Consider the following 19,749-nt stretch of genomic DNA (forward strand, 5'->3'; position numbering starts at 1 on the left):
ATGATTCAGTGTTCCTGGATTGGTTGGTGCACATGTAATATTGACAATATATATAAATGCAGAACATATAGTTATTAGGAAAAAATACGAAATTTTCAGTACAGAATGTTAAATCAATTAAAGGTTGAATTTTTCATTTCTCATAGACTTTGATAAAAACTTCAGGAAGTATTTTTTTTTCCCCTGAAACTTCACTTTTCGGCGAGCCTTTACAATATTAAAAGAGGGATATTTACCGCCTTATCCCTGACGAATTTCAACCCAAGCAGTAGAGATTATTTGTAAGCGTAAAAGGTAATGCGATGTTTCATGATATTTTATTTCTTCAGTGACAGTTACGGAACAATCAGAGCCGCACAGAAGTACATTTTTCTTGTCTCTCTTCCAGATATTGGCTCCTAATAGACCGACTTTTCTGGAAGCATAAAATGCAATGTCAAATAGAATTGACTTTGTAAATAAGTAAAATGTGTATTATCTGTAGACATGTAGAATGGCGTGGGTGGATTTGTACAAATACAATTCCAATCATATGATGCTCATAGCAAGTGACTGCATCTAATCGAGCTTCTCTGATCATAAGTAAATGGCTATAGCTTTAAAACTGTAAGATTAGATTTATTGTGCTGCACTTCTGATGATTTACACGAAAATGTCGTTTGGTACACGAAGTAATGGGTTTATTGACTCTGTTTTGCAACATCTCAGGTTCTTTTAAGTTGGTGATTTCTCTGAATAGCTTGCAGTAAATATTGAGATTTTACTGTAGGTGAGATTTAAAGTGTTCATTATTAAGATATTTTTTGGAATTTTACCTGGTGTCTAGACTGTGATCATTTAACGAAATTTATAATACATTATTTTTCTTCATTTGTAGGTTCCGGTGCAGCAAAACAAGCAGTCACGAAGGCTAAGGAACGAGTTCGTCAATATCGCCGACGTACACACAACCTAATACCGTGTGCCCCTATTCATGAGGATCCTCCTCCTCCATATTCACCAGGAAGTTACAGCGATAATTCACCCTATAATCCTAATTACTGTGTCCATGATAGTTCTCCATATACACCCCGATATACATCCAACAGTCACCCTTCGAGCAATAATACAAACCCATTCCGCTCAAACTCCTCACGATCCATTAACAGAACCATCAGCCCTGCCAATGGTGGTCTCAGTAATTCTCCACAATATAGGGATCGCAACAGCAGCTATAACTTGAATCCATTCGAAGATGAGCTTGATAATAGGTGAGTGCAAAGGAATTGCTATTGTTGTGTATTCTTACTGGATAATTCTTATTCTGAAACTCAAAATGCTTCCGGTTTTTTTAAGTTTTTATATTGTTGAGCGAAATTAGGAGTGGAGAATTCTGATCGTAAATAATAATAATTTGGGATTTATTGGATTTACAAGTTTCTCGGCATAGAAGCCAATAGCGTCTGCCAATAAATTTAGTATCAATGCTAAATTTTAAATTTAAGGTTTTCAGGGGCTTTCCCAGTGACAATTTCGTAGTTTCGTATCCACCTCATCTTCCCCCCAGGCAACGAGAAGAAGCGTACTACTATTTGTAAGAAAGCAGCTCTAGTAATTTTCTTCATATTTACTTCATTTTTATTGATAATATTTTAACATGTTGTGTTATCGGGAATCAGGTAGTGTTGTATTACAAGAATGAAGCTGATAACTGTATTTGTACCAGAAACATGTGTACAGATTGGAGAACATGATTCTATTTTAGAGGTTATCATTGCTTTATGAGACATGACCAAAGGAGCAAAATATCAAATTTTCATGCATCTGCATGGAAGTCTCAGCATACTCAGTAGAATGTTTTGTACTGATATGTGTAAGATCTGAAAAGGTGAGTTTAGAATCAAAGAAATAACATTGATCCATTTTTGTCAGTTGACCTTTCTTGTTGGAGTGCCTGAAGTGTGAATTGGATTCAAAAAACAAAAAAGGTAGAGTTATTGTGCTATACTTCCGATATTTTACATTTAAATGTTGTTCAGAGCTCAGTGGCTAAGCGGTTAGCGTGCGCGCCTTTGGCGTGGGAGACCCGGGTTCGATTCCCGGCGGGAGCTCATGTGGCTCGGATTCCACGTTAATCAGCAGGTCTACGTCTCATATAGCCTCGCTGCTGAAAGGGACGTTAAACCCAAAATCAACTCAACTCATTAAATGTTGTTTAGTACACTAGGTAATGAGTTTAATGATATCGTTTTGCAACATCTCAGATTCCTGTCAGTTGGCGGCTTCTTTGAATAGTTTGCAGCAGATAATAAGATTCAGCCAGTCATGTTGCTTATAACATCTACGATTTCGGTAATAGTTTATCGATGCGAAAACTTGTCTTACTACGTGGATATTGCTTTAAAAAGATGTGAGTAATAGGCGAACAAAAGGAAATTATTGTCATTTATTAAAGATATCAGAGTTTAGTTAATAGTGACTTATACTCATTTCTTAGGAAAAAAGGACGAGGCAAATTTATGGAAGAATTGGTGAGACTTCTAAATAGTGCAAGAGGAGAAAGACGTGCAAATTAAGAATCGTCCAGATAACAACGAATAGTCATGTTCCTTGGTAAAAAAAACAGTCTGCAAATGCATTCCAAGCTCTACTTATTTCTCCTGTCCACCAAGTGCTTACACATTTGCAATGTGGCTGCAAACATAAAATGAAATAAAAATGATTCCAATTACTTCTGTTCACTTTTAGTAGATGTGCTTGCACAAAGGGGTTTGCTTTGTGACCCACCGGAGAGAGCAGGCAGGGATAAGACGCCAAAGGTCGCAGATACAATCCCACAATCACTCTATAAGTAAGGTTTTCTTCTTCAATTTATTTGCGCACATTTTTACGATCTCCATTCATATTACCATTTCTTGCTGTTAGTGACATGTAGTTGTCGCATATACTCTGTTCGCGCTTTCCTTACTGAGAAGTACATGGACGGAGAATCATTTTCTGATATTGTTTGTAAGTTAATACGTCACTTACATGTTTGAAGTCTACATAAAAAAAAAAAAAAAAATCCTAAATAGGTCTAAATTAAGAACAGGTGTACTAACAGAATATTGTTCCTTTTATATAAAATCAGCACCTAGTACTTTAAAAAATATTATTTATAAGCAATGTCGCGTTCCTCACTGCATGTTTACTTTAGAAGAATATAATTATTACGGCTATAAATTGAGCTTTTTTAACATTTGACTCAAACTGCCTATAAAGCACTAGTTAAATCAATTTGGCGACTCGGTTTACTAGGTCGCCGCAAAGAGTATTGGTCTTTTTATTATATTATTTTCAATTTAATTAATTAAAAGGCAGGCAATAAGAATAGAATTGTGCATCCTTTTGTGGCTTACGAGTTGCAATCTCTTTTGTAGCTCAGCTGTCGACTTGAATGAAGTAGTTTCTCCTTACTTAGCTCCCCAAAAAGTCATTAGCAATGGTTAGAGAATTAAGACACGTAGCTCCTTCAAATTACTTATCTTACATTTCGATAGCCAGCTCATGTAATGACATGCAGAATAAACCGGGTGCTCGCCTTTAGTGATAAGAATATTCCATGAATGTTATTAACTTGTTAAGAGTTACACAGTAGATGAGTATGGGCGATAGCATGGAAAGCTTTTACTATATCTAAATACATTACGTGTAATTGTGTGTTATTGGAGATGATTTGAATGCCTCAGTATGTTGCTGAGTCATGTGACAGGAACTGTTCCATACAAAACTGTTGATAACGAGAGAACTAATTTAAATAGGTTATCCCTGACGATCTTTTCACAGACAAGCGACAAGATAAATAGTAGCGATGTCAGTTTGTATAGAGACCATTTAATCCTTCAGTTCGACTTTGTAAATAGGACCGTGTTGTCTTGAAGAAAATCATCAAAAGAATGAACCCTTTTATTTTCCTTGGCACGTAAATTTGTGTCGCATATTATTGCAGGGTTCCCACCAATGTAGAAAACCTGAAAATATCAGGAAACTTGACTTGCTCATAAAAGACCCTGGAATAATCAGGGAATTTTTCGAAAAACTTTAAAAAAAATTGGAAATTTTCAGTACGGACTTGTATTTCTCAAAACCGATTGTTGAGTTGGGTTGATTGTGAATTTAACGTCCCTTTCAGCAGCGAGGCTATGTGAGACGGGACCTACTGATTAACGTGGAATTCGAACCACATGAACTCCCGCTGGGAATCAAACCCGGGTCCAGACCCATCCCCACGAAATTCTGAGTTTTCTGTAAATTTAGTCTTAATTTTGAGTGGTGTACAAGTTTTAATATAATTCTCGTATTGAACTTAGACACTTCACGAAATAAATTCCTGTGGATGTGCCTTGTGGTGAATGTTGAGCAACTTGATATATGGTTCGAATGAAATAAAAAAAAATCAAGAGGAGTAGTAATGACTACGCTTTATAACCGAATGCAATAGTTTCCCACGGATTTGCTGTTTATCTCCGTGATGTCGTTAATAAGGTAAAATTGAAAATCGATGTATTTGTAAATGTACATCCATAATGAATATGAGATGAAAACCAAAATATAATATATATTTTCGCAAGCATTGTTTATCTAGACAAAACAACAAATTAACGGACCAGCAGCCAGCGAACCTAAGGGACGCTGACCGTAAAATTTACCCCTGCCAGCACTAGTTCAGCTTGCCTTTATACGCATACAGGTGCAGTCACTTTTGTAAGATTTTGTATACTGTGAACTGCGGAATTCTAAGTACAGTCGAAGAAAGACAGGAAGAATTCAAATAACCGATTAATACATTTTTCGACTATTGATCACTGAATTATTTGAATTTTGACAATATTAATATACAGAAGATACAAGCATTTTTCTTTCTTCAAGTAAGACGAGACAAATGTCGGACACCAATATACTTTGTTTATACAGTAGTATCTTTGTGTCACCTTTTATCACTTTTATAAAGCCGACCACGGATGGGGAAAACTTTTCACCACGTTAATATTTATATAGAAAGATAACGACATTTAAGGTAAATGATAATATACTTTTCTGACACCACTATCCATACGTTAAACCATTTGATATAAGCCCAAAATTAACCCACAAATCCCCAGTGTATCACAGTTGTCACATTGATTTCCTGTTGACCTTATAAAGTTAGTTTCAAACGTTTTACACAAATACCCATTGTACTTTATAAGCCACACATAAACCTTTGTAGCGAGCTTTGTTTTGTTCCTTTTCTTCAGGTTTTAGCAATTTTATTCAACTTTTCTTGTTAGTAGCTGCATGTGGCTCATGGAGTTCTCGAGCGCCTTTCAGCTTCCGGATATATGTTATTTATTCCTATGGTCAGCAAGAATTTAAATCCCTAATAATTTATTTTTCCTGTATCTAAAAGGGTCAGTAATTACTCTGGTAAAATAGTAATTGTTCATGTACTAAATTAAAATTGTAAACTACGTCTGTTTCTCGCTGAGTCACATGTGTAACATTGGGTTTCCAATTCATTCAAAACATTTATTTTATTTATTTATTTTTTTATTTTTTTTTTTTTTTTTTTTTTTTTTTTTGGACATTTCTGTTATCTAAGACCCTCATTTAGTGAACCATGAAAGTTTTGTTCAAAAATTCTTACTTGAATAATGTTTGGGTTTTTGTGGGTTAAAGGAAAAATCATGTCAAACATTTCGTTGAATGTAGTATACATTTAGTTTTAATTAATCTTTATTTTTGCGTTCTTTTTCAATAGGTTATTATACAGCAGTGAACAGCGACTCTCTGGAGTAATGAATGATTTCAGGCCAGGAGATGATGTTAGATGGAATCAGGATTATGAAGATGATCTAGCTGGTGCAATGGGAGGTGCAAAAATTTGATTTTGGCCCAGTGTGTAAGGATTTAGTGTTTTCTTTTCCTCAGTCATGTGATTAATGTACTTTAATGTATTGTAAAGAGAGGAAATGTTATGTTGAGTGATTAAATTATAGTTGTATTGTGATTTAAAGAACAGAGGACATGATGTATGTAGAATGTAAAAAGGGACATTTTATATGGGCCCAGCTGTTGCTTTCTTTTTCCTCAACTGCTAATGTGTGTGTGTGCCTTGTACAATCGGAAGCTAAATTGCATACCCACTGCGTACATGTTCATTTGTTAACAATTTCGAAACAAATAAACCAATTTTAATATAGCTTACAATAATATACAGAGAATCATGTTCTCTTCACGTAAAAGAACTGTACTGATCCGTTCGTCGTGAAGATATTGGTTAAAAGAACGTGTATAAAGGTGAATATGCACTTCCGCTGACTACTGTACACACAATGAAATCCCATCATACACCTAACATATGATCTCTAGGCTCTGTTGTTACTGCTAGTCTTCTTTGAGGAGTACGTATACATATATTTCCATCGTCATATTTGATGTCGGAAAGTTGGATTTACGTATGCAGAAGTTCTGTAACCTCAAAAGTAACATTCATTTTAAGAATATAATTTATTTTGAGAATGCACAATCATTTGAGTTTGCTATCACTATGTATTCAAAAATCAATATTATGTGGTATATATATATATATGTATATACGATATGAAAGGATAGGACTGAAAGCAATGAACTGGTGAATAAATTCCATGAATATTCATTCACATCACAGAATACTTGATTTAGCAGCAAAAGAGAAAACGTCGAATAAGTTTACTGTTAATTTTAGAAACTATGTGAATCATGTTCTTCCAGTATTTAGAGAAATACATGTTAGCATAATGGTCATATTGTTTTAATTTTTCATCACACATTTATGCCGAAAGGGGACGATTTCAGCTCTCTTGTTGATCACAGTTTACGAAAGTATGTGTATAGATGTATACATGCAATATTTATTTCAACAATGACCTCGTGCTATGTTTTATAATGATTCAGTTTTTTTTATTTTTTTTTATTTTATTTATTTATTTATTTATTTTTTTTTAACCAACTCGAAAACATCGCTTTTCTTGTCTTCCTCAACTCCAGTACCTGACCTAACGTAATTTTGTGTACTCTTCTCCTATTAGAAGGGCATAACTGAAAATACTGTTGCTATGGTACAGAGATCATTCGTTTAAAGCGTCATGTTTTTCAGACATACTATATAAGTTAATTATATCTTGACATTTCTTAGTTAAGCATGACAATGGTATTAATTCATCTTCCTTATTAGGTTTTCGTATTGGTTTTTGGTTAAGATGTGTCAGTTTGAATCAAGAGTGAAGTGTATGTAAAGTACACATAAAAAATTTACATAGAGAATTTATGTAAATATTTGATAGTATACTTGTGAAATAATATGTTAAAGGGAGTTTCCATTTAGGTTTTCTGTAAACTAAAACCTAATACTGTTTTATATGATCCCAGTGTGTTATACAGAGTGCTTTAAAGGGTTACGGACAAACTATAATAGCTGATTCCCAGTATGGCATTAAAGCTTTTTGAGGCAGGGTAGCCAAAAATTAGATTACAGGGAGTTCCAAAAGTCTGGACAGGCCCATTTAATTGGAAAACTGTAAACACTAGAGATGGTTATATTGTAGAAATCACAGATGTAGATGAGGGAAAATGTTGTTAGAGCATACTGTACACAGTTTGCCAATTTGAAATTAGGGAACAGGCTTGTGATACATGCTTTAGGACTAGAATTTTCAGAGAAAACCATTCATAAAATCAGTTTTGCGAAATATGCTACAAATAACACGTTCTATTTTATATAGCTGTTACTTGTAACTCTTGATTTTTTTATTTTTTAAGAAAAAAGGGAGGGATTCGAAAATAGAGGACGGTGTTGTGTATCCATATTATTTTTCTCCACCCATATCCTACGTCCATTTTTATCGGTTACAGTTTTTAGCAGTTACAAGTGGTTACAGTTACACTTGATCCAGACTTCTGGAACACTTTGTACATTTCATTGCTGTAGCTTTGCCGATCCTAAGTGGCCCGTCTCAATATCTGCAACACAATATATGAATTCTCTCACAAGATTTGTAACTTTTTTTAAAACACCTAGTGTAAGTTTATATACATAATATAATATAAAACTATCTTAGCTTTGGCCAGGAAAACTAATTAATCATCGCAATTTCTCACTCTTATCGCTTAGAAAATAGCCTCCTGAACATTGCATACATTCACCCCACGAGTCCTGCCGTTATTGGAAACTTTCTGAAAGACTTGAATTGAAACAGAGCACAATTTGGCTGTTGTTGCGTTCCGCCGTATGTTTTTTCAGAGCAGTCAAGAATCAGGAGCCTCCTAGCCAAGAGGAATGTTAAGAAAGCCTGAATCAGATACTAAAGATGGAAAGATGCGTTGCCTTTATGTAGCTACCAGGTTTTTAGTTTCCATATACTAGATCGTGTGCATCGCACAGCGTTTCGAAATGAAATTAAATCTTTACGTTTTACGCCCCACAGTTATGCCGGCTAGGCTAAAGAAGACGTTGATGATGAGAAATAAATGAAATGGTGGAATGAAGAAAGTGGAAGGAAACGGGAGAAGCCCGAGAAAACCCACGCACACGGCGTTTGTCCATCACAAAGGTCACTTGGCGCGAGCTGGGATCGAACTATTGACCCCATGCACCAGAGGTGAACGCTCTACCTCCGAGCCAGCACGGCGTTTCGAAAGCGATGTGGGATCTTCAGGTAAAGTTCTGGACTTGTGGTATGTACTTATGATGCAGTATTCCACGTGAGTCAAGGAAAACGATCGTTTTACTCTGGACTTTTTTACTGGAATGTTGAATGTTTCCACAGTAACGACTGCACATTGGTTTCCAGTCTAGTATAAACATGTTCGTTAAAAAAAAAAAAAAAAGCAACGCCTGTGCTCAAATTGTTTCATGTTAATGAAGATCTACCGGATATTTACTCATAGGCTGAATGTGAGCTAATGACGCTAACTGCGGGCGGGTAAAAGTTCATACATGCATACGAAGGGACATCGTCATTTCATTTGTTTCCGAGGAAAAAATAAGAGATAGAAAGATCGGATATTTTTTAAATAGACCGCGTGTAAGATGTGACAGAAGAGAACTCCGGTGCAAGTACACGGAAAATAAAATGCAAGATATTTCGTTGCATTAATATGTTTCGTTAAGATATGTTCTTGGTGGTTTCCCACGTAAGAAACATTTATAAATTGTTATGTTAGGCTTTTCAGTCTTAAAGAGTCCTTAGAAACAAAACAAAACGAAAGAAAGAAAAAAAAGTAAAAATATCGAGGAAACCGTCATGGAGCTTCAGGTTCATGCTTTTGTGCACGTAACAATCAGAAAAACTAACAGGTAAGAGTACATTATGTGTGCATTTCGATGCAGCTGAGAGAGATTTTCTTGCTGATTGATGTAGACCATTGAGGAAGTTCAGTGGTTTGCAGTCTCTCACAGGGGCACCTTCTTTTGTAACGAAAGAGCAAAAGACACGATATCAAAATAATGTCCTTTGATATTAAGAAGCTATACTACCCATAAAAACACAGTAGTTAATACAAATGTTTTTGTAAATTTCAGCACGAGGTCATTTTTATGCATGTGTAAACGACTTTTATTGGTTATAGTGTGTTTTTTTTGTCACGTTTTTGTGTACTATTTTGTGTGTTTGTTTTTTTTGTGTTTTACTGTTTATATTTTTTCTTGCATAAATTACAAACTATTATTAGTTCGCATTCAATGACTTCTTGAGCACAACACACAAGAACTACAGGATTTTAAAAAAAATGAAGAAAATTTTAGGTAAGTATATTATAGAACAGTCGAAATTTGAACATTTAAAATAAAATGTTAGAAAGTACACACGTCTTTCTGTATTTATTCTTGAAACTATAGAAGTGTAACTAAAATTTTTGCTCTCTCAATTGAATGGCATAAGGTAATTAGGTCTTGTGTGTAGTAGTGCGTTTCTAAGCTCTGCAAACTACTCTCTCATGACAAAGTGAAGAAATCGTAATTGTATAAATTTACAATCGAAGTAATACAACTATATGGTACGAAGGATGCATACTTTAGAAACGGAATGATCACATACTTCGATTGTAAATCTCAGTAATATAGCAATTATTTCTTGGTTACTTTCAGTTGTATTTTTATCATTAATTTAAAATCATATATTATGCGTTCTTTCTGAATTTATCAAATCAATAGGTTTGGTATCCGCACGTTGTATGTCTTAAGTAAAAACAAGGAAAGAAAGAAGAATTTAGCGTGTACGGTCACGTTCAAAACTGAAAGCTCTCATGAATTAAATTTCTTTATAATTTTTGTATGAAAGGACCAACTTCAGTGCAGGTTTACATTATTCTAAGAGAAGGTTTAATTTTAAAACGGTTGATCAGTTCATTCATAAGTGAGGAAGGAATTTACTTCAACGTGTTCTGAATTGTAATTTCTAATCATATTAAAGATAATTGTACCAGTAACTTATTCCTTTAACGACCTCTGTTGTAACGATGTTAATAAACTCAAGGAAATGTAATAGCCATTATACCTGTTTACTCTTGGCTGATAATATGTACACTCAATTATATCTGGTTCCTTGATGAGTACAAATCATATTTGTGTTAAATCAGTAAGATGATACGTGATACATTTTTAATAAGTATATAATAAGTGGAATGATTAAATAGAAATGTATAGAGTAATTTTGAACTATAGACTCTGTTGATCCACCGTACATTTGCCTTCAACGAAAACCTATGATTCTCGAACATGCATGATTGTAATTATTTAAATGTTGAGTAGTTGTCTTGGAAATACACTGTACACATTGAAAAGCTACAACATTGGTAATGTGCGTGATCATTATGTAGCGTTTAACGAGATCTTTGAAGTGTTTAAATTGGAAGAATTTGATATTTAACTCAAGCTAAAGATTGAATATATTAGTCTTGGTGATGATTAAGATCTTAGTTATAATGAATTTCATTTTTTGTGTTTCATCTGTATGAATGAAATGAAACTTTAATTTGGAGACACTAATCACGCAATTTTAATTTTGTGTAGTCATTAGCAAAACTTCATTACCTCCTTATTCTCTTGTTAAAAACGTCGGATTAAATTATGGGTTTAAGCCTTTTTTGTATGTTAAAAGTTTCGTTCTCTCCCATTAAGAAAACCGGTCAAATTCAGTAATTTGTTTCGAAATTCTTGACAAGAAAACTTCAACCAGGAGGCAGGCACTTTTGCCGACGTCTGTACTACTTGATTATCCTGTTTCTAAATTTTAATAGTAACACATATTCTGTAACCTTTATTATGTAGTGGCATGATCTCGATATGCCAGTAACTTTTAGAGCGTTTAGAATATTAAAATTTGTTCGTCATAAAACCATTTGATATCTTATCTTTGGAGACAGGAAATGGTATGAAATTGTAATTTGATGTTTATTTTTTAGGAGTTGTAGTATTGTTTAACTTTAAATAGGTATATACACATCTTAGCCAGTTACCGTACAGTGAATAGAGTTTCTAATCGTGTTCTAAAAATGGTGCCCACGGACCACAGAGCATTATTCTACAAGTCAAAATAAAGCTATATATATATAACTTTCGAGTCCTCTCTGCAGACACAAGTTGCACTATGTGGCAACGTCGTAAATAAAGAACCAGAGATTAGATCTACCAATCTATCAAATAGTTATATCTATTCTTTCCAGATCGCAGCTAAAGTCATATTGATTGACACTAGCATCATTTATTAGTGTACCAATCGATTCAACTGCTTATTGTATTCGTAGAGTAATGCTAATGGCTCCAAGTTAATCTGCGACGTTGCCACAGTGAAATTTTGATTTCCCATAGAGGCTGAATAGGCCCTGGAGGGCATACCATTATATAAAATGTTCGCTTTATTTTGGACTATAGAATAGTGCTCTATGGTCCGTGGGCGTCATTTTTAGAACCCCTGATATATATATATTCTTATAAGGATTGACTACATGTTACGATTTGAGATAGTTATTTTCGTCTATTTTGTAAGTTAAAAATTTCAAATGGATTAAATCAATTGGTCGTATCTTGTTCTTACATTTTTGTCTTTATTTTTGATGTTTTACTTTATTTTTCTCTCGTTTTTGAATGTATCCATTTTTATTTATATGTTTGGTATAGTGATAAAATTATTCGAGCAGCAAAACTGGAAATTTTCCTTTGACAGTTAGGATTCCGGAATGAAATTATTTACTCTGATAAAGACGAAAACTTATTATACTACTGCGTTATCTCTATTTCATAAAAGTCGTATTATTTTGCTCTAATTCATAACAAAATGTAGGGGTGTTACATTTTAATAGAAGTATGAATTCCTGTGGAGTGAAAAAGAGTATCTTAAATGTAAGAAATATGTGTTTTATTTCATTTCGCTTTATCGATAATGTTTCATGTATTTTTTTTTTCTTTTTCTTGATTATTGTCTGAATAATATTCCTGATCTTTCTAAATAAATTGTCGCAACTCGGATACTGTGCAGTTGGTGTGCCCAGACTCAACGGGGTGTTTGACTCAATCAAGGATATCAGTAAGAATTTGTATTTACTTATACATAGAGCTAGAACGGGTGAGTTCTGTTGATGTTGAGAAATAACTTATTTCAATAACTGAAAAATATTTTATGTTTGTGACAGAACATAACTTGCTCCCAAGGTTAATCGTATATTGATCAAAGGATAAGACAGCTTAGCTGAGGGTTAGTATTGTGAGCAACACAACAAAACCCCTACCCCATGTTCATTCGTGCACTTGTTACAAGAGGCCTCTCCAACGTTATAACTGATATAATGACTGTCGAATCCGACAAATTAATATTTACTAAAAATGCTTCGATAAATTTTCAGTCATACGGATCATTGAGATCTCTTCTGTAGTTAGACAATTAGATATTATTGTGGTATAAGTTCCAAAAATAACACAAAGTAATCTTAGCATTTTAGTTGTGCAAGATATGGATCAATCTCTAGATTGATCTCATGTCTTAAATTATTTTGATTATTCATACCCTACATAAAAAGGACTTGACACAATATTCGAATGTGAGAAACTGTATGCTAGGTTAAAATTGATTTTAAGATAAAGTGTACCAGTCAACGCCTCCAGCAGGGACAATAACATTCAATACCACATAGCCAGTATTTTATAGAAACTTACTGTTTTGCGCTACTATAATTTACAGTATTAAATAAAAAATCAAATAACTGTGTCGTCATCCAAAACCAATTGAAAACCACTGGTTTTAGTTATTCTGGTACATGTTAACTTGACATTGGACCGTAGCTTCTATTTGATTGCACAGGTAATTCTCCTGCTGTATATTTACATCATTGTCTGATTCAAGTGCATATTCTTAATTGATTTATGTACCTTACCCTGATATTATTGTTAGAAACAATTATTCATTGTTTTGAAATAACTTCAAGTAAATATTTAATTACTTCTAGTTCATATCTATCTCCTCACGTAAGGATGAAATTGTCCTTCCAACAAATCATTTAAGAAAACTATCAGTAACGGTGTTACGCAATGAAATATCGAAAGAAATGAAGTGTATAGAATAAATAATTTTAATAGAGATATTGGAGCTTGATCCAAATAATCGAATAATATCATATAAGTATGTTGTACCTGCAAATATGTATTTGCGATACATTCACTGGTTGTGACAAAGTAAAATTATCTTGTATATATTTAGAAATAAGGAGAGGCCACACATTGATGATGATAGCGTGTGAGACAAATGCGCATTTATATGTAGTATAAAGTGACGTAGAAATTATATATATATATATAGCATTACTATATATACACATAACATATATAATATATTTTTGAATATAAAATGAATTCTGTAATATATTCCTGCATATAGCATTCTAACATGCTGAATCAAGTGTCGTTTATATGAAAAAGCATATATGCATTAATATATCTGCGGACATTAAAGTTGATCTTTCTACTCGATTCAGTGCTTATACGTTGCAATTACATGCACATATGTGTAGTAAATATATATTCATTTAATATGTTCTAGAGTAACGCCTCATATATATATATATATGTGTGTGTGTGTGTGGTATATGTATGTATAGGTAATATCGATTTTTGTTTGTAAAGTATGACATATGAAGAAGAGGGATTTGACAGTATCACACTTTGAGAAAATTAATTAATTATTTTTATGTATTATAGTCATTGTATTTCGTATTAAATGCATTGTGACGTGTAATTTCATGGAAGAATTTGTGCTAACTTCATATGTCAAAAGGAATAGATTTTATTTGTATGTGAAAGAGAAGTATAAGGTGGATGTGTTTACCAGGTTTTAAAGTTATAGTAGTTGTTTGACAAATTCCTCAAATATATATAAAGTATATATATAATGCTGTAAATAATGACAAATTAATTATATAAATTTGAGAGTGAATGACATTTTTTATTTATGATGCATCGACGAGAAATTGTAAGTAAATAATAAAACAAGGGAATGGCTGAAGTGTAAAGAAAAATCCTCTGCGAGGCGTATACTGTATTTATGTTGTATGGAATCCTGATATGTTAAAAGTAACGTTGATATTGAATCAGTAAACTAGATATGGATGCTTTTCAGTAATACCTTTTTATGATTAAATCAGTTCGTTATTAAAAGTTATATTCTACTGATCTAATTACGTAATTATCTTTTTGATGTAATAAGGTACTTCGAATATTATTTTCCTGTTGTCTTCCAGTCCATCATAACATTGAAAATATCTCTCATTACTCGTTTTGTATTACATAGTAAATATTTGTATGAGTATTTGATATTGGTTTCTTGTCATCCAGGTACATTGGATTCGTCAATTATCATAAAAGAACAACTAATATTTGTGTGATCACGAGCAAAGTGTATGCTGACCTCAGACATGTTCTTTTGTGTCAACACCTTCCGAACAAATGGATTAATTTGAGTACAAATTTCGTTAAGTTACAGAGAATTGAGTTCCCTTCACGCCAGAGAAAACTATACTCAAATTGGCTCATTCGTTCCGGAGTTGTACATTGTAAATTTTACATGTGGGTACGCTGATTTTCAGGAAAATTTTTATCTGCGCAATGAAGCACTTAAAAATTCTGTAATTTTAATACTTCTTTCTTAAATGTTGATAACTATACATTTAATCCTTTTCTATTTACAAATGCAAGTCCATTATATCTCATGACCTGCGTTGTAGTCACATTGTCTATTTGGAGCTTGTTTGCTATACCAATAGTATTTTGAGTTTTTCTTTAAAGTGATTTTAGTTTTAAATGTTACGCGTGTCAGTTGACATTTTCTGAACACAAAAAAACAAAGTAATAGAACATGTTAAACAACAAAATCCATTACTAGGTGGCGATGGTATGAATCTGATCTTTTCAATCTTTTGTGATAAATTATGCGTAAATAAAAAAATACTGCAGGCACTTTGTGTGAAACACTGTTTGCTTTTGACAAATACCAAGGACTAATTGCTTGATTTCTTTTAACTTCTAGAAATGCACCTCGATTTTCGAAATTGCTTCCGTGTTAGCGGTTGGGTGATTTTCTTTAATTGCATTACAATATAGAATCTGACAATATTTCCAGTTTTCGGGAAAAATCCGTGTACGCTAAAATACAGTGGTTGGATTATGCAACACACACATAGGAATGTAAACAATAGACCTATGTCTAATTTCTGCTAAGAAAGAAAAATTACAATACATATTCAAAAAGGGATTTAACATGCGTGTCAAAAATCATTTTAGACCAACTACACCTGAATTATATAATACACAGTTACCGACAAATTTAGGACCTCTTTATTTTTATATTTCTGGATACTCAAAATCTGACATCATTTAAACTTATGTTGTGATTTTAAAGTGTCTTGATACAAAATTGAGGTCACAAAGGCTATGGGCTTCTATTAAAGTGGAATCCTAATCACTATTTGAGGTTTTGGCCGACATATTTTACCTACATTAGAGTTTGAACGTGCCAACATGTTTAGACGTTTAAATTCGGTTTAATCAAGTAAAAATTAGGGTTTTTGGGCTGAGGCACAATAGATCTACGGTTCATGGATTAAATTTATTGTCCAGAAAAACAAGTGTAATGGTGATTGGAACTGGTGTCTGACAACACACTCAACTAAAAGCTGTCCATATCTTTTCGTAGGCTGTATCATTAGGAAGTTAGATATATATTGATTAAATTAGGATATCTATTCGATCATGACAATTATCACAAATAAATAAAAATGTAGACAGTTTAATGAAGTAGGTTATCTATCCCGAAAATGGAAGTTTAGAACCGTTTTGATGCAGCGAAAATACATTTTATTATTTATTTTTCCCTTTCATGATGGAAATTAATGGTTTTATATAGAAAGTTGCAGAATAGTTATTCTGAAAAAAAAAAACCAGGAAAATTTTAATACAGTTTACACAGCTTATCAAATGCGATCAGACTTGCTATAACGATAAAAACTTTACAAACTTGATTTGAATATGTTATAAGAACATCATTGAAATACTGTTTTATGAATACACTAATTTCAAATGGTTTGGTGGCACACCGCCTTGTTTTAAGTATATTGATAAACTTTTCTGTTCTTATCCTTTCTGATGTTGGATACATTGAGCAGATTTCATTACCACATAATGAAGATGATGATTTTTGTTCTTCATGGAACCGCGGAACATCTCCGACTGTTCAAAAACACTTAGTTATTTATCTTAATAGCACGTGCAGCTATCCCTGATTGACACCACAAACGGTAGATTTCAGTGTAGCTGATCGATAGTTAGACTTCGTCCCATACGTGCTTATTAAGCCTTAGGTCCGAAGACCTAACAGGCCATGGTAGAAGACGTGTACCGAGTAGAGTATGTTGGGTTACCCTTGAGGTATGGGAACACGTGTTATCTTGTTGGTTTGGCAGTGTCCAGGTAAGGAAGGTTAGAATTGGCAATGTAATGAATGTATGATGTACTCTTCGTGCTACCACAAGTCAACTGCCGAGTCCAGCAGGATGTGTAGCTTATTACCTCTTTTATCAGTGTCTCCTGCACAGCAAGTGTGCGAACACTAGAACTTTTTGCTTATTTCCACACCAATACAACCGTGTCCCCTTCACCTCGCGACTGCAGTCTCTCCTAACACGAGTGAAGACGTTCTCGGCGATAAGCAGGTATCAGGAATAATCGTACTAGAGGGACATCAACAATTGACTTTGTAATGTTTACGCGCTCACATAGGGAGCTATGACTGATTTGATCACAATGGCCGGAACTATCCTGTTTAGGCGTCACGGAACATGTTTTCTGTGGGAACCCTGCGAGTCACGACTCGTACGAACAACAATTCTGGGAAAGAACCACCAAGTTTCACGCAGCTATACTCTAAATCACGTAACAGCCGTTCGCTTGCATGCCCAGGTATTGTAGACACAGATCCACACATGCACAATCACGCAGTTTTCAAGTTACAGCTGGCATGCCTACGCCAATGATGGCCAACCTCTTTAGGCCTACTTTTCATTTCAGAAACCACTTGTGATCTACGACTTAACATTAAGATAAGTAGTTTATATTAGTCTAGTGGCAAGTTTTCCTAGCGCCTTCCGCGAAGTCAAGTTAACTACTTGTGGCACAGCTAATCTACACGTCACTTTTTGTTATCATACATAGTGCAGTGAGTCTAGTCTCCACAGAGATCGCGAAATTTGTCCCCCTCTTGCCATCTGAAAACCATTCTACATCTTGCATTCTTTGATGGGTAATTGTTGGTTCGCTAGAGTGTAACTAGAGGTTGGTTAGTTGCTAACTGAGTTGTGTGTTCACTAGCCCACTTGAGTTAATCATAAAATAAAATAATGATTGATACAGACAGTACGACACAGATCAATGTGGGCTACCTCTTAAACTTGCTGGTCGACTGATAGACCGCGATCCACGCGTTGGCCACCTCTGTCCTATACAGACACATTCTGTTTCTCGAATGGAACGATGTATACAGGTGTGTGTAAATACATTTTCACCAGAACACTTGATATCCATACTGTGTTGAATAGAGAGCACTTGATACATGAGCACATACTTTCATTAACGCATGTTTCTCAATAATGAATAAAATTATCAAAAACTATACGCAGATAATTCTTCGGATTATTGATTCAGTTTCTTACACTTTTATTAGTGGTGGGCGTAGAAAACCAGTTTTTGAAAACTCGAAAGACCGGTTTCGGTGAAAAACCGAGCCGATTTTTCAACTGTTTTTTCTTTTAAAAGAAAACTGATTTGCCCATCCCTAATTTTATACATCCATCTATTATACATACATCCATCTATTAGAATGTATTTTTATACATCCTAATTATTATTAATGCATTGGAGTACAGATTCCATAAATGTATCTTGGAAAAGTAAGGAAAAAGTGTTACCATCTATTACGATTGGTGCTGCACACTTACCTTTTGTTCCATAGGAATATACGAACTTGTGTGTGACCAAATACGTGGGTGTTTCTGCATAGTTCAATGGTATATGGTCAAAATTTAAGCACTTAGTAAAGTTAAAACAAGGACAGCTTATCAGGTTTTACTATATTTGTTTTTGGTTTAATACATGTATTTTTAATAAAAATCATGATTTTCAACACGTCATTGAAACTAAGAGAGTTACAAGCTATTGAATTGTGGTCCGATCAAGTTAATTTCTCTCCTGTGTAGATAATGAAGCACATATACATACATGCATTCATATACAAACATGACAATACATTTTATAACATCAGTTGTATTTGTTAAATTCGGGTTCAATGAAGCTCAAATGTTAGAACAATTTTAAGTATTCCATATTAAAATGATGTATCCTCGTAAGTATAATGAAATGTTTGTTATTACTTGTTTACTAATAAAAAAAAATCAAGAATAGTATGCTTGTTATTATTTGGTGCCTACTTTGTCATGAAACAATTTTTGTCCCTTTATCTGATTTTTTTCACTGAGGAATCCGTCATAGACACTATATCGTATGAGTTCAATCGAACTCTTTCCGATATCAAGCTTGACCTGCTATACAAGCCTTTGAAATAATATTTGTGCAATTTTTAGTTCTACCTAGGTATGTAAAGTGAAAATCAAATGAAGGGCTCCTTTTTTAGGACTATGTAAAAGTTTTACTAGTTACTATAGAGCAGCTTCCAGATCATTGTCGAGTTTCTACCACGTGCGAAGGGGAAAATACAGCCCCAACTTTCATGCTAGGGTTACTAACCAGGGTGTGTCTGTTTTAGGCAGGCATCAAAGAAACTGCCGTTGAAATTCTTTCCTTCCTTTCACAAATGTATGTTATTTTCTTCATAAGCTCTTTGTTTCTATTTCAGTCACATCCATAGTTTTAGTTGTCCGAAAAGGGTTATGACTCTTTAAGGCTTTTGACTAGTGGCGGAGTCCTCTAGCGGATCATTTCGTACAATATATCTCAAACACTTAAAAGACGTACCCCGTCATCTAAAATAAAATAAAATAACGCATATACTGCAACTTCCACGTTTTCATTAATAATAATAATAATAGTCTTTCATTCCCATCTAGAGATGGGCTGGCCTTGGAAGGTTACGCCTTATCTCTGGCCAGAGGATTGACAGGACTGTGAATACTAGATAAAGTAGATGGAAAATCTGGATGCAGTTAAGTCTAGTAACATCG

The 19,749-nt window shown here is 33.9% G+C and overlaps 1 protein-coding gene across 1 annotated transcript in view; it reads left to right on the top strand.

Moving 5' to 3' along the window:
• LOC145688037 (uncharacterized) overlaps positions 1–18,972 on the top strand; it is a 32,148-nt gene extending 13,176 nt beyond the window's left edge. The window contains exons 5-6 of the mRNA XM_081761735.1: positions 878–1,250; positions 5,759–18,972. Of these exons, the coding sequence (XP_081617861.1) occupies positions 878–1,250; positions 5,759–5,885 (500 nt within the window). The 3' untranslated portion in view covers positions 5,886–18,972. The remainder of the gene's footprint in view (positions 1–877; positions 1,251–5,758) is intronic.
• Positions 18,973–19,749: the final 777 nt, after the last annotated feature.

Source organism: Thermobia domestica, chromosome 6 (assembly GCF_964235325.1).
Source record: "Thermobia domestica chromosome 6, izTheDome1.hap1.1, whole genome shotgun sequence".
In the NCBI taxonomy this organism is placed as follows: domain Eukaryota; kingdom Metazoa; phylum Arthropoda; class Insecta; order Zygentoma; family Lepismatidae; genus Thermobia; species Thermobia domestica.